The sequence below is a fragment of the Ranitomeya variabilis genome, chromosome 1 (assembly GCF_051348905.1).
Source record: "Ranitomeya variabilis isolate aRanVar5 chromosome 1, aRanVar5.hap1, whole genome shotgun sequence".
Classification (NCBI taxonomy): domain Eukaryota; kingdom Metazoa; phylum Chordata; class Amphibia; order Anura; family Dendrobatidae; genus Ranitomeya; species Ranitomeya variabilis.
This window is the reverse complement of record NC_135232.1, coordinates 294,060,152-294,077,161: the sequence shown is the minus strand read 5'-3', so window position 1 is coordinate 294,077,161 and position 17,010 is coordinate 294,060,152. Positions and strand designations below refer to the sequence as shown.

General features: G+C 41.7%; 1 protein-coding gene across 2 annotated transcripts in view; it reads left to right on the top strand.

Annotated features, from left to right (window-relative positions):
* The window catches only part of SEZ6L (seizure related 6 homolog like), a 926,161-nt gene that overhangs the window by 840,890 nt on the left and 68,261 nt on the right, over positions 1-17,010 (top strand). For both annotated transcript variants that reach the window (XM_077295464.1, XM_077295454.1), the window contains one exon: positions 14,600-14,794. In XM_077295464.1, coding sequence (XP_077151579.1) covers positions 14,600-14,794 — 195 coding nt within the window. The remainder of the gene's footprint in view (positions 1-14,599; positions 14,795-17,010) is intronic.

Here is a 17,010-nt window from a genome sequence, read left to right as displayed (position 1 = left end):
CTCCTTTTCTCAGGATGGTAAATTATATTAGTTTGTATTATGATGAGTCTGCTTTTTTATTTTCGTAAATAAATATACTGAAGAAATTTACAAAATAACTCCTTGTCATTATATTCTATTGCAGTGTTAATTATTAGTGTACAGGAGATGAAATAATATGTAATACATAATAATAACGTATAAGCAAGCATTTAAAGGCAAACTCCATGTATCAAATATATGGCTGTACAACGTGTTCAACCTTAGTTTAGGGATGCACTCACTTCCCCGCAGTGTCTACCAACCTTTCTGGCATGGGATGTCTTCAGTGGGTGATGTTGCAATTACTAGTTTCGCCGCCCTCCAAAGATGTCCAAGTTCCATGGCGCTAGCAAAAGCTCTGTGAGAGATGAGTGCAGCGTCTGCATGCTGCATCATTTTAGGACTATAATAGAAGCTATGGGGCAGTGTTGCTGTCACTCACTGCTTTTCTCTCTACACCCTGACAATCACAGTTTGAAACTGTGGCGGTGGAGACAGAGGCAGAGTGCGCTGCACTCATCTCTCCCACAGCATTTATAAGTGCCATGGAACAAGGATAACTTTAGGTGGAGGTGATGCAAGAAACTGTAGTAAGTAACTGCCATGCCACCCACTGATGACGCCCTGTTCCAGGAGAGGTGATAGACGGTGCAAGGAAGTGAGTGTTTTATAATTTATAAAGTTATTTATCGTAAATGTTCAGGAAAATTACTGAAAAGCATTAGCCTATAACCTCTAACTTTACTGAAGAACGAGTATTTGAGTTTTCCCCTGTGTATGTTGCCCATACTAGGGTGTGTGCTTGTCTTCATTGGATTCCATCCCCAGACCTTAGCACTACAAAGCAATCATTGAGCAACCATGTAGACAATACCTGTCACGGAGAGTGTGGGAAAGACTAAGTGTAACATAAATGGATGAAGGGAAGGAAGGCCAGACACTAGGGAAAGGGTGAGTGCAGACCCCTAGGCAGATTTAATAACACCCTACCTGCCCTACCATCCCTAAATTGGTTTCTTACCAATCGCCGAGCAGGAAACCTAAGCCCTGTATCTCCCTAGAGCTAAGCCCTGGATAAGGAGGGGGTGGGATGTGCACTGGTCAGTCCCCACTGTAAACTAAAGACAAAAAGTTAGACAAGGGCAATGAACTTAGCTTGAGCAGACTCAGAGAGGTAACATGAAACATCTTTAAACAGCTCTAGAGAGGAACTTAGTAGTTTTCTAAAGCTCCAAGCCTTCACAAAAGAAAAATGTGAATATCACCAGCGACTCTCTGCAGCATAGTGGAGATTTATAAACACCCAGGTCCAATTATGTCAACTAGAGCCGGAGGGAGGTTGCCGCTGGGTCCAAGAATCAGAAGAATTAAAAAGGCGTCAGTAATACCAAATCCAGAGACCTTCTGCAGCCAGATGCGGAGCAACAGTCTGTTGCATCTGACACACCCGTGATAATAGCTTTACCAATAATATATTGAAACACATTTCATAATTGTTAGAAAAACTGTTCCCAACAAAAACTTTTTGCAGTTCTTTGTAAAAATATAACTATCTTCCTAATATTCTAATGATCCCTTCACCTTATGTCTCTGGTGATTGGCATTGTTAACTTTTGGTTACTTGGTTAAAGATAATGATGGATAGTCCAACAGTAATAATAAGCCTAATTCATGGGACATTCTGCAGTCTAACACATTTGAATCTTCATCACATAATTGAAAAGATAGTGAGTAATTGATGTAGTGTGAATGCTTCAAGTATGTCCCTCTATGTACCAAATATTTCCATAACTCAATATAGCCATGTTCAAGACAGTACACAGTATACTGATATCACTAACAGTCAGTGCCACCTAAAACATCATTTGATGGAATGTACCAGATCAGATTCTTTAACCCCTTCACCACCAAGGGTGGTTTGCACGTTAATGACCGGGCCAATTTTTACAATTCTGACCACTGTCCCTTTATGAGGTTATAACTCTGGAACGCTTCAACGGATCTTGGCGATTCTGACATTGTTTTCTCGTGACATATTGTACTTCATGTTAGTGGTAAAATTTCTTCGATATAACTTGCGTTTATTTGTGAAAAAAACGAATATTTGGCGAAAATTTTGAAAATTTCGCAATTTTCCAACTTTGAATTTTTATGCCCTTAAATCACAGACATATGTCACACAAAATACTTAATAAATAACATTTACCACATGTCTACTTTACATCAGCACAATTTTGGAACCAAAATTTTTTTTTGTGACGGAGTTATAAGGGTTAAAAGTTGACCAGCAATTTCTCATTTTTACAACACCATTTTTTTTTAGGGACCACATCTCATTTGAAGTCATTTTGACGGGTCTATATGATAGAAAATACCCAAGTGTGACACCATTCTAAAAACTGCACCCCTCAAGGTACTCAAAACCACTTTCAAGAAGTTTATTAACCCTTCAGGTGTTTCACAGGAATTTTTGGAATGTTTAAATAAAAATGAACATTTAACTTTTTTTCACACAAAATTTATTTCAGCTCCAATTTGTTTTATTTTACCAAGGGTAACAGGAGAAAATAGACCCCAAAAGTTGTTGTACAATTTGTCCTGAGTACGCTGATACCCCATATGTGGGGGTAAACCACAGTTTGGGCGCATGGCAGAGCTTGGAAGCAAAGGAGCGCCATTTGACTTTTCAATGCAAAATTGACTGGAATTGAGATGGGACGCCATGTTGCATTTGGAGAGCCCCTGATGTGCCTAAACATTGAAACCCCTAACAAGTGACACCATTTTGGAAAGTAGACCCCCTAAGGAACTTATCTAGATGTGTGGTGAGCACTTTGACCCACCAAGTGCTTCACAGAAGTTTATAATGCAGAGCCGTAAAAATAAAAAATCATATTTTTTCACAAAAATGATCTTTTCACCCCCAATTTTTTATTTTCCCAAGGGTAAGAGAAGAAATTGGACCCCAAAAATTGTTGTGCAATTTGTCCTGAGTACGCTGATACCCCATATGTGGGTGTAAACCATTGTTTGGGCGCAGGGCAGAGCTCGGAAGGGAAGGAGCGCCATTTGACTTTTCAATGCAAAATTGACTGGAATTGAGATGGGCCGCCATGTTGCATTTAGAGAGCCCTTGATGTGCCTAAACATTGAAACCCCTAACAAGTGACACCATTTTGGAAAGTAGACCCCCTAAGGAACTTATCTAGATGTGTGGTGAGCACTTTGACCCACCAAGTGCTTCACAGAAGTTTATAATGCAGAGCCGTAAAAATAAAAAATCATATTTTTTCACAAAAATGATCTTTTCACCCCCAATTTTTTATTTTCCCAAGGGTAAGAGAAGAAATTGGACCCCAAAAATTGTTGTGCAATTTGTCCTGAGTACACTGATACCCCATATGTGGGTGTAAACCATTGTTTGGGCGCAGGGCAGAGCTCAGAAGGGAAGGAGCGCCATTTGACTTTTCAATGCAAAATTGACTGGAATTAAGATGGGATGCCATGTTGCGTTTGGAGAGCCCCTGATGTGCCTAAACATTAAACCCCCCCACAAGTGACACCATTTTGGAAAGTAGACCCCCTAAGGAACTTATCTAGATGTGTTTTGAGAGCTTTGAACCCCCAAGTGTTTCACTACAGTTTATAACGCAGAGCCGTGAAAATAAAAATTATTTTTTTTTTCACAAAAATGATTTTTTAGCCCCCAGTTTTGTATTTTCACAAGGGTATCAGGATAAATTGGACCTCAAAAGTTGTTGTCCAATTTGTCTGGAGTACGCTGATACCCCATTTGTGGGGGGGGACCACTGTTTGGGCGCATGACAAAGCTCGGAAGGGAAGGAGCGCCATTTGGAATGCAGACTTAAATGGATTGGTCTGCAGGCGTCACGTTGCATTTGCAGAGCCCCTGATGTACCCAAACAGTACAAACCCCCCACAAGTGACCCCATATTGGAAACTAGACCCCCCAAGGAACTTATCTAGATGTGTTGTGAGAACTTTGAACCCCCAAGTGTTTCACTACAGTTTATAACGCAGAGCCGTGAAAATAATTTTTTTTTTTTTTCACAAAAATGAAATTTAGCCCCCAGTTTTGTATTTTCACAAGGGTATCAGGATAAATTGGACCCTAAAAGTTGTTGTCCAATTTGTCCTGAGTACGCTGATACCCCCTATGTGGGGGGGAACCACTGTTTGGGCGCATGACAGAGCTCGGAAGGGAAGGAGCGCCATTTGGAATGCAGACTTAAATGGATTGGTCTGCAGGCGTCACGTTGCATTTGCAGAGCCCCTGATGTACCCAAACAGTACAAACCCCCCACAAGTGACCCCATATTGGAAACTAGACCCCCCAAGGAACTTATCTAGATGTGTTGTGAGAACTTTGAACCCCCAAGTGTTTCACTACAGTTTATAACGTAGAGCCGTGAAAATAAAAATTATTTTTTTTTTTCACAAAAATTATTTTTTAGCCCCCAGTTTTGTATTTTCACAAGGGTATCAGGATAAATTGGACCCTAAACGTTGTTGTCCAATTTGTCCTGAGTACGCTGATACCCCCTATGTGGGGGGGAACCACTGTTTGGGCGCATGACAGAGCTCGGAAGGGAAGGAGCGCCATTTGGAATGCAGACTTAAATGGATTGGTCTGCAGGCGTCACGTTGCATTTGCAGAGCCCCTGATGTACCCAAATAGTACAAACCCCCCACAAGTGACCCCATATTGGAAACTAGACCTCCCAAGGAACTTATCTAGATGTGTTGTGAGAACTTTGAACCCCCAAGTGTTTCACTACAGTTTACAACGCAGAGCCGTGAAAATAAAACATATTTTTTTCCCACAAAAATGATTTTTAGCCCCCCAAATTTTTATTTTCCCAAGGATAACAAGAGAACTTGGACCCCAGAAGTTGTTCTTCAATTTGTCCCTAGTACGCTGATACCCCATATGTTGGGGTAAACCCCTTTTTGGACGCACGGGAGAGCTCGGAAGGGAAGGAGCACTGTTTTACTTTTTCAACGCAGAATTGGCTGGAATTGAGATTGGACGCCATGTCGCGTTTGGAGAGCCCCTGATGTGCCTGAACAGTGGAATCTCCCCAATTCTACCTGAAACCCTACCCCTAACCTCACCCCTAACCGTTTACTGAACATTTTCTGACAGTCATAAGTGCCACGTATATAAGTGCCACGTATATAAGTGCCACGTATATAAGTGCCACGTATTTAAGAGCCACGTATTTAAGAGCCACGTATTTAAGAGCCACGTATTTAAGTGCCACGTATTTAAGTGCCACGATATTTCAGTGCCACGATATTTCAGTGCCACGTATTTCAGTGCCACGTATTTCAGGCACTGAAAAATACGTGGCAGGTAAATACTTCAGTGCCACGATATTTCAGTGCCACGATATTTCAGTGCCACGTATTTCAGTGCCACGTATTTCAGGCACTGAAAAATACGTGGCACGTAAATACGTGGCACTGAAATACGTGGCACTGAAATACGTGGCACTTAAATACGTGGCACTTAAATACGTGGCCACTGAAATATCGTGGCACTTATATACGTATATACGTATATAAACGTATATTTCAGTGCCACGTATTTCAGTGCCACGTATTTCAGGTTAGGGGTAGGGTTAGGGGTAGGGTTAGGGTTTTTTGTTTTTTTCTTGTTTTCTTGTGTTTTTCTATAAAAACGCATGCGTTTTACCGCGTTTACATGCATTTTTTCACACATGTGGTTTTTTTAAAAAACGCATGCAGATAAAAACGCAAGTGTGAAACCAGACTAAAAGACGCTTTTTATAGCAAAAAAGTTTTTGCGTCTCCACATTTTGAGACCTATAATTTTTCCACATTTTGGTCCACAGAGTCATGTGAGGTTTTTTTTTTTTTTGCGGGACGAGTTGACGTTTTTATTGGTAACATTTTCGGACACGTGACCATTTTTTATCACTTTTTATTCCGATTTTTGTGAGGCAGAATAACCAAAAACCAGCTATTCATGAATTTCTTTTGGGAGAGGCGTTTATACCGTTCTGCGCTTGGTAAAATTGATAAAGCAGTTTTATTCGTCGGGTCAGTACGATTACAGCGATACCTCATTTATATCATTTTTTTATGTTTTGACGCTTTTATACGATAAAAACTATTTTATAGAAAAAATAATTATTTTGGCATCGCTTTATTCTGAGGACTATAACTTTTTTATTTTTTTGCTGATGATGCTGTATGGCGGCTCGTTTTTTGCGGGACAAGATGACATTTTCAGCGGTAACATGGTTATTTATATCCGCCTTTTTGATCGCGTGTTATTCCACTTTTTGTTCGGCGGTATGGTAATAAAGCGTTGTTTTTTGCCTCGTTTTTTGTTTTTTTTTCTTACGGTGTTTACTGAAGGGGTTAACTAGTGGGCCAGTTTTATAGGTTGGGTCGTTACGGACGCGGCGATACTAAATATGTGTACTTTTATTGTTTTTGTTTGTTTTTTTTAGATAAAGAAATGTATTTATGGGAATAATATTTTTTTTTTTATTATTATTTATTTAGGAATTTTTTTTATTTTTTTTTACACATGTGGAATTTTTTTTTTTACTTTTTTACTTTGTCCCAGGGGGGGACATCACAGATCGCAGATCTGATAGTGTGCACAGCACTCTATCAGATCCGCGATCATACTTTCATCGGAGCAGGCTGCAGCTTTCATCTGCAGCCTGCTCCGACCCGGAAGTGCTCCCTGCAGGACCCGGATACAGCCCCTCGGCCATTTTGGATCCGGGGCCTGCAGGGAGAAGACGTTCGGTACGAGGTGAGTACATCACCTTGTACCGATCGTCTCAGGGAAGCCCGCAGGGAGCCCCCTCCCTGCGCGATGCTTCCCTGTACCGCCGGTACACCGCGATCATGTTTGATCGCGGTGTGCCGGGGGTTAATGTGCCGGGGGCGGTCCGTGACCGCTCCTGGCACATAGTGCCGGATGTCAGCTGCGATATGCAGCCGACAGCCGGCCGCGATCGGCCGCGCTCCCCCCGTGAGCGCGGCCGATCGCGTATGACGTACTATCCCGTCGGCGGTCATGGGGGCCCACCCCACCTCGACGGGATAGTACGTCAAATGTCGGGAAGGGGTTAATGGAGGTCCACTATTGGACAACCCCTTATAAACAGCTACACTGTGCAGCATATAATAATAAAACTGTAAACTTACAGTGAATGAAATATTTATTTGATCCCTTGATGACTTTGTAAGTTTGCCCACTGACAAAGACATGAACAGTCTATAATTTTAAGGGTAGGTTAATTTAAATATTGAGAGATAGAATATCACAAATAAAATCCCGAAAATTACATTGTATAAATTATATAAATGTATTTGCATTTTGCAGTGAGAAATAAGTATTTGATTCCTCTGGCAAACAAGACTTAATACTTGGTGGAAAAACCTTGTTGGCAAGCACAGCAGTGAGACATTGTTTGTAGTTGATGATGAGGTTTGTGCACATGTGGAAGAATTTTGGTCCACTCCTCTTTGCAGATCATCTCTAAATCATTAAGATTTTGAGGTTGTCACTTGGCAACTCGGAGCTTCAACTCCCTCCATAAGTTTTTCTATGGGATTAAGGTCTGGAGACTGGCTAGGCCACTCCATCACCTTAATATGCTTCTTTTTTAACCACTCTTTAGTTGCATTGGCTGTGTGTTTTGGGTCATTGTCTTGCTGGAAGACCCATCCAGGACCCACTTTTAATGTCCTGGCGGAGGGAAGAAGGATGTCACTCAGACTTTTACTGTACATGGCTCCATCCATTCTCCCATTGATGCGGTGAAGTAGTCCTGTGCCTAGTAGAGAAACACTCCCAAAACTTAATGTTTCCACCTCCGTGCTTAACAGTGGGGACGGTGTTGTTTGGGTCATAGGCAGCATTTCTCTTCCTGCCAAAACGGCGAGTTGAGTTAATGCCAAAGAGCTAAATTTTTGTCTCATCTGACCACTGCACCTTCTCCCAATCACTCACAGAATAATCCAGGTGTTCACTGGCAAACTTCAGATGAGCTTGCACATGTGCCTTCTTGAACAGGGGAACCTTGTGGGCAACCTTTAAATCTTTGCGGCGTAATGTGTTAGCAATGGTTTTCTTAGTGGCTATAGTCTCAGCTGCCTTGAGATAATTAACAAGTTCCCCCAGTGTAGTTTTAGGCTGATCTCTCACCTTCCTCATGATCAAGGACACCCCGCGAGGTGAGATTTTGCATGGTGCCCCGGATCGATGTCGATTGACAGTCATTTTGTATTTCTTCCATTTTGTTACTATTGCACCAACACTTGTCTCCTTCTCACCCAGCATCTTTCGTATGGTTTTGTAGCCCATTCCAGCTTTGCGCAGGTCCATGATCCTGTCCCTGACATCCTTAGAATGCTTTTTGGTCTTGCCCATGTTGTAGAGGTTAGAGTCTGACTGATTGATTGAGTCTGTGGACAGGAGTCTTTTATAAAGGTGACTATGTAACACAGCTGTTTTTAATGCAGGTAACTAGTTGATTAGGAGAGTCTAACTAGTCTGTAGGAGCCAGAACTCTTAACCCCTTTCTGACATCAGACGTGCTATCCTGTCGAGGTGACCCGGGCCCGTATGACCATCGATAGGATAGTACATCATACGCGATCAGCCGTGCTCCCGGGGGAGTGCGGCCGGGTGTCAACTGATTATCACAGCTGACATCCGGCACTATCTGCCAGGAGTGGTCATGGACCGCTCCCGGCACTTTAACCCCCGAAACACTGCAATCAAACAAGATTGCAGCATTCCAGTGGCATAGGGAAGCATCACACAGGGAGGGGGCTCCCTGCGTGTTTCCCTGAGTCCCCAGATCCAAGATAGCCACGGGGTCCTTCCAGGTCCTGCAGGGAGGTGGCTTCTCAGTGCCTTCTGAGAGCAGGCGCCGGCAAGCCTCCTGAACTGCGTGTCAGATCGCTGATCTGACACAGTGCTCTGCAAAGTCTCAGATCATTGATATGACACTATATAGTGATGTCCCACCCTTGGATAAAGTTAAAAAAAAATTATATGTGTAAAAATATTTTTTTAAATTCCTAAATAAAGAAAAAAAATAAATATTGTTCCAATAAATAAATTTTTTATGTAAATAAAAAGTGGAATAACACGCAATCAATAAGATAGATATGAATAAACATGGTACCCCTGAAAACATTATCTTGTCCCACAAAAATGAGCCACCACACAGCGTCATCAGCAAAAAAATAAAAAAGTTATAGATCTCAGAATAAAGAGATGCAAAAACAATTATTTTTATATAAAATAGTTTTTATTGTATAAAAGCGCCAAAACATGAAAAAATTATATAAATGAGGTATCGCTGTAATCTTACTGACCCAAAGAATAAAACTGCCTTATCAATTTTACCACACGCTGAATGGTATAAACGCTTCACCCAAAAGAAATTGATGAATTGCTCGTTTTTGTTCATTCTGCCTCCCAAAAATCGTAATAAAAAGCGATGAAAAAATGTAATGTGCCTGAAAATGGTACCAAGAAAAACGTCAACTCGTCCTGCAAAAAAAAGACGTCACATGACTCTGTGGGTCAAAATATGGAAAAATTATAGCTCTCAAAATGTGGTGATGCAAAAACTATTTTTTGCAATAAAAAGCGTCTTTTAGCATGTGACAGCTACCAAACATAAAAACCGATATAAAAACCCACTATAAATAGTAAATAAACCCCCCCTTTATCACCCCTTTAGTTTGGGAAAAATAATAAAATAAAAAAATGTATTTATTTCCATTTTCACATTAGGGTTAGGGTTAGGGTTCAGGCTAAAGTTAGGGTTAGGGTTGGGGCAAAAGTTAGGGTTGGCGCTAGAGTTGGGGATAGGGTTTGGATTACATTTACGGTTGGGATTAGGGTTGGGATTAGGGGAGTGTCAGGGTTAGGGGTGTGGTTAGGGTTATGGTTGGGATTAGGGTTAGAGGTGTGTTGGGGTTAGGGGTGTGGTTATGGTTAGGGTTGGGATTAGGGTTAGGGGTGTGTTGGGGTTAGGGTTGAAGTTAGAATTGGGGGTTCCACTGTTTAGGCACTTCAGGGGCTTTCCAAACACAACATGGTGTCTAATCTCAATTCCAGCCAATTCTGAGTTGGAAAAGTAAAATGGTGTTCCTTCCCTTCTGAGCTCCGCCGTGTGTCCAAACAGTGGTTTACCCCAACATATTGGGTATCAGCGTAATCAGGACAAATTGGACAACAATATTTGTGGTCCAATTTCTCCTGTTACCCTTGGGAAAATAAAAATTTGGGGGCTAATAATTTTTCTGGGAAATAAAATATTTTGTATTTTCACGACTCTGCGTTATAAACTTTAGATAATGTAGATAAATTCCTTGGGGAGTGCAGTTTCCAAAATAATGTCAATTGCGTTTTTTTTACTGTTTAGGCATATCAGAGGCTCAGCAAACAGAACATGATGCTCGCAGACCATTCCATCAAAGTTTGCAATCCAAAACGGCGCTCTTTCCCTTCCAAGCTCTGCCATGCGCCCAAACGGTGGTTCCCCCCCCCCATATAGGGTATCAGCATACTCAGGAAAAATTGGAAAACAACTTTTGGGGTCCAAAGTCACCTGTTACACTTGGAAAAATTCAAAATTAGGGGCTAAATAATCATTTTTGTGAAAAAAAAATAAAATATTTTTTATTTTCAAGGCTATACATTATAAACTTTAGTGAAACACATCTAGATAAGTTCCTTGGGTGGTCTAGTTTCCAATATGGGGTCATTTGTTGGGGTGTTCTACTGTTTAGGCACATCAAGGGCTCTGCAAACGCAACGTGACGCCAACAGACCATTCCATCAAAGTCTGCATTCCAAAACGGCGCTCCTTCCCTTCCAAGTTCTGCCATGCGTCCAAACAGTGATTCCCCCCAACATATGGGGTATCAGTGTACTCAGAACAAATTGCACAACAACTTTTGTTGTCCAATTTCTCCTGTTACCCTTGGGAAAATAAAAAATTGTGGGCAAAATATAATTTTGTGAAAAAAATATGATTTTTTTATCTTTACGGCTCTACATTATAAACTTTTGTGAAGCACTAGGGGGTTCAAAGTGCTCACCACACATCTAGATAAGTTCCTTAGGGGATCTACTTTCCAAAATGGTGTCACTTGTGGGGGAATTCCACTGTTTAGGTACATCAGGGGCACTCCAAACGTGACATGGCGTCCGATCTCAATTCCAGCCAATTTTGCATTGAAAAGTCAAAGGGCACTCCTTCCCTTCTGAGCTCTGCCATGCGCCCAAACAGTGGTTTATCCCCACATATCGGGTATCAGCTTACTCAGGACAAATTGCACAACTTTTGAGGTCCAATTTCTTCTGTTATCTTTGGGAAAATAAAAAATTGGGGGCAAAAAGATAATTTTTGTGAAAAAAAATGTGATTTTTTATTTTTACGGCTCTACGTTATAAACTTCTGTGAAGCACTTGAGGGTTCAAAGTGCTCACCGCACATCTAGATGAGTTTCTTAGGGGGTCTATGTTCCAAAATAGTATCACTTGTAGGGGGTTTCCACTGTTTAGGCACATCAGGTGCTCTCCAAACGTGACATGGCGTCTGATCTCAATTCCAGCCAATTTTGCTCTGAAAAGTCAAATGGCGCTCCTTCCCTTCCAAGCGCTGCCATGGGCCCAAACAGTGGTTTACCCACACATGTGGGGTATCGGCGTACTCAGCACAAATTGTAAAACAACTTTTGGGTTCAATTTCTCCTGGTACCCTTGGCACAATAAAACAAATTGGATCTGAAATACATTTTTTGTGAAAAAAAAGTTAAATGTAAATTTTTTTTATAAACATTCCAAAAATTCCTGTGAAGCACCTGAATGGTTAATAAACTTTTTGAATGTGGTTTTGAGCACCTTGAGGGGTGCAGTTTTTAGCATGGTGTCACTTTTGGGTATTTTCTATCATATAGACCCCTCAAAGTGACTTCCAGTGTAATGTGGTCCCTAAATAAATGGTGTTGTAAAAATGAGAAATCGCTGGTCAAATTTGAACCATTATAACTCCCTAGCGAAAAAAAAATTTGGTTCCAAAATTGTGCTGATGTAAAGTAGACATGTGGGAAATGGTACTTATTATGTATTTTGTTTGACATATCTGTGTGATTTAAGGGCATGAAAATTAAAAGTTGTAAAATAGCAAGATTTTCAAAATTTTCACCAAATTTCCATTTTTTTCACAAATAAATGCAAGTCATATCAAAGAAATTTTACCACTGTCATGAAGTACAATATGTCATGAGAAAACAGTGTCAGAATCACTGGGATCCGTTGAAGCATTCCAGAGTTGTAACCTCATAAAGGGACAGTGGTCAAAATTGTAAAAATTGGCCCGGTCATTTACGTGCAAACCACCCTTGGGGGTAAAGGGGTTAATGGTTGCTAGGGGATCAAATACTAATTTCTCACTGCAAAATGCAAATAAATTTATATAATTTATAGAATGTGATTTTCTCGATTTTATTTTGATATTCTATCCCTCAATGTTAAAATTAATCTATCCTTAAAATTATAGACTCTTCATGTCTTTGTCTGTAGGCAAACTTACAAAATCAGCAAAGGATCTAATAATTATTTCCTTCACTGTACATCTGTCTGGCATCATTTCTTTGAGTTCAGAGCTGTGTGCCTATAGGTCAAATGACATAATCAATGTCACATGACTATTGCAGCCAATGAACAGCTACAGTTGATCAGTGGTTGTTAATTGGCTCCAGCAGTCACATGACATTGTTTATCATGTGACCACTAGGAACACAGCACTGTGATTGGAGGAACAGTGTTGGGTTGCAAGGTATACATTTTTTAAATTTTATCCTGAACATTGGATTAATAAAAAGTTTCCCAGCAGTAGACAACCCCTTGAAGTTAGAAAAGAAAGTCTGATTACCGTATAGTGCATAATACTATTGTAACATTAGTTAGTAGCATTAACTCAACTGAAAGTATTCCTAAACAGATAATGGCTTTACTCACTAGAATATAAAGACAACTATATTATCTGTTGACAAATAAGAAAGCTAAATTGCAAGGTCCCTGGGAGCCCAAAGTAATGCGAAAGAAAAATGCATGGTTACTTCCTTTAGAGGTGACTCGCCGGCACTTCCTCTGGCATATCAGCAGATCTATTGAATGCATTGATTGCAGCTGTCACAATATGTTTGCTGCATCAAAGAGATAGTCAAGGAATCAATACAAGGAAACACCCATGTAATTATATATCGTGTCTGTGTCAAAATGCCAAGAAATTTGACTTTTCTTTTTGTCCTTGTAATTTACTGCCTCACTTAATATATCAGTTGTGAGATGGTAGATGTGCAAGGATTGTGCTCATATCTTATGATTGTTAGTATTCTACTCAAAACTGCATCTCTCCATCTGCCGTGTAAAGAGGATACGCTCAGATAAATATGTAGATGTAATCAAGAAAAACTACAGTAAATGAGGCAATGGTGATGTCAAATACCTCAACAGACGAAAGCAGGATGAATCCGCTGGGGAGATAAGCTGTTGACAGAGGTGTCTTACATAGTCTTTCTTCTCTCTCTCAGTTAACACTTGAACGCCAGGCTAAGTCAGATGTTTATGTGTATGGGTTAGCTTGGAGAGATTGCTGTCTGATAGCAATCTGCCAATAGCCATGTTATGTGTATGGGGGAGGCTGAAGAGATGGCGGTCTGCCAGTAGCTATGTTAGATGTATGGGGGAGTCTGGACAGACAGCAGTCTGCCAATAGCTATGTAATGTGTATGGGGGAGTCTGGAGAGATAGCGGTCTGCCAATAGCTATGTTATGTCTATAGGGGAGTCTGGGGAGATAGCGGTCTCCCAATAGCTATGTAATGTGTATGGGGGAGTCTGGAGAGATAGCGGTCTGCCATTAGCTATGTTATGTCTATAGGGGAGTCTGGGGAGATAGCGGTCTCCCAATAACTATGTAATGTGTATGGGGGAGTCTGGAGAGATAGCGGTCTGCCAATAGCTATATTATGTCTATAGGGGAGTCTGGGGAGATGGCAGTCTCCCAATAGCTATGTAATGTGTATGGGGGAGTCTGGAGAGATAGCGGTCTGCCAATAGCTATGTTATGTCTATAGGGGAGTCTGGGGAGATAGCGGTCTCCCAATAGCTATGTAATGTGTATGGGGGAGTCTGGAGAGATAGCGGTCTGCCAATAGCTATGTTATGTCTATAGGGGAGTCTGGGGAGATAGCGGTCTCCCAATAACTATGTAATGTGTATGGGGGAGTCTGGAGAGATAGCGGTCTGCCAATAGCTATGTTATGTCTATAGGGGAGTCTGGGGAGATGGCAGTCTGCCAGTATATATCTTATGTGTATATGGGAGTCTGGGGAGATAGCGGTCTGCCAATAGCTGTGTGATGTGTATTGGTGAGTCTGGAGTGATAGTTGTCTGTCTCAGCATGACAAACACAAGCACTTAATTATTAATTATATTTTCTCCCTAGATTAATATGCTTTTTATGTCTTTACAGCTGAAGAGTCGCTTGCCTGTGATAATCCTGGACTACCTGAAAATGGCTATCAAATACTCTACAAAAGGCTTTATCTCCCTGGAGAGTCACTCACTTTTATGTGCTATGAAGGTTTTGAATTAATGGGAGAAGTCACAATCAAATGTATCTTAGGTCAACCATCTCAATGGAGCGGGCCACTTCCAGTATGCAAAGGTACTTATAATCCATCTCTTTTACTATAAGGTGGCCTTACACAGAAAAAAGTGATAAGCAGAATGGATCAATTGTGTGAGCGATGCCACCAGCAACATAATGAGACACATTAAGCATTTAAAAAAAACAAGCTGAAGTGGTGAATGACTGTAGTATTGGCTTACTTAAGGGAAAAAAAAGATCCAATTATACAGATCACATTTTCGTTAGACAGAGGTCTGCCATTTGCCTTTTTATAGGAAATATTTTCAAACGATCATTGGTCTAATTAGTTAAAACTGGATTGTCATGATTCTCAATGGCGAGAGAACATAGCCCAGCATATATAAGAACTAGCTCTTGGAAGATGGAAACTATACTGACCATGAACTAAACCTGCCGCACAACTAGAAGTGGCCGGGTAGCATGCCTACGTTTTTTTATCCCTAGATGCCCAGCGCCAGCCGGAGAACTACCTAATCCTAGCAGAGGAAAAGACAGTCCTGGCTCACCTCTAGAGAAATTTTCCCAAAAGGCAGACAGAGGCCCCCACATATATTGGCGGTGATTTTAGATGAAATGACAAACGTAGTATGAAAATAGGTTTAGCAAAAATCGAGGTCCGCTTACTAGATAGAAAGAAGACAGAAAGGGCACTTTCATGGTCAGCAGAAAACCCTATCAAAACACCATCCAGAAATTACTTTAAGACTCTAGCATTAACTCATAACACCAGAGTGGCAATTTCCGCTCACAAGAGCTTTCCAGACACAGTAACGAAACAGCAGCTGTGAACAGGAACAAAATGCAAAAACACACAAGGACAAAAGTCCAACTTAGCTGGGAGTTGTCTAGTAGCAGGAACATGCACAGAAAGGCTTCTGATTACATTGTTGACCGGCATGAAACTGACAGAGGAGCAAGGTTATATAGCGACTCCCACATCCTGATAGGAGCAGGTGAACAGAGGGGATGATGCACACAAGTACAATTCCACAAGTGGCCACCGGGGGAGCCCAGAATCCAATTTCACAACAGTACCCCCCCCTCAAGGAGGGGGCACCGAACCCTCACCAGAACCACCAGGGCGATCAGGATGAGCCCTATGAAAGGCACGGACAAGATCGGAGGCATGAACATCAGAGGCAGTGACCCAAGAATTATCCTCCTGACCGTATCCCTTCCATTTGACCAGATACTGGAGTTTCTGTCTGGAAACACGAGAGTCCAAGATCTTTTCCACAACGTACTCCAACTCACCCTCAACCAACACCGGAGCAGGAGGCTCAACGGAAGGCACAGCCGGTACCTCATACCTGCGCAACAATGACCGATGAAAAACATTATGAATCGAAAAGGATGCAGGGAGGTCCAAACGGAAGGACACAGGGTTAAGAATCTCCAATATCTTGTACGGGCCGATGAACCGAGGCTTAAACTTAGGAGAAGAAACCCTCATAGGGACAAAACGAGCAGACAACCACACCAAGTCCCCAACACAAAGCCGAGGACCAACACGACGACGGCGGTTGGCAAAAAGCTGAGTCTTCTCCTGGGACAACTTCAAATTGTCCACCACCTGCCCCCAAATCTGATGCAACCTCTCCACCACAGCATCCACTCCAGGACAATCCGAAGATTCCACTTGACCGGAGGAAAATCGAGGATGAAACCCCGAATTACAGAAAAACGGGGACACCAAGGTGGCAGAGCTGGCCCGATTATTGAGGGCGAACTCCGCCAAAGGCAAAAAAGCAACCCAATCATCCTGATCCGCAGACACAAAACACCTCAAATATGTCTCCAAGGTCTGATTAGTCCGCTCGGTCTGGCCATTAGTCTGAGGATGGAAAGCAGACGAAAAAGACAAATCTATGCCCATCCTAGCACAGAATGCCCGCCAAAATCTAGACACGAATTGGGTCCCTCTGTCAGAAACAATATTCTCCGGAATACCATGCAAACGAACAACATTTTGAAAAAACAGAGGAACCAACTCGGAAGAAGAAGGCAACTTAGGCAAGGGAACCAGATGGACCATCTTAGAGAAACGGTCACACACCACCCAGATGACAGACATCTTATGAGAAACAGGCAGATCCGAAATAAAATCCATCGAGATGTGCATCCAAGGCCTCTTCGGGATAGGCAAGGGTAACAACAATCCACTAGCCCGAGAACAACAAGGCTTGGCCCGAGCACAAACGTCACAAGACTGCACAAAGCCTCGCACATCT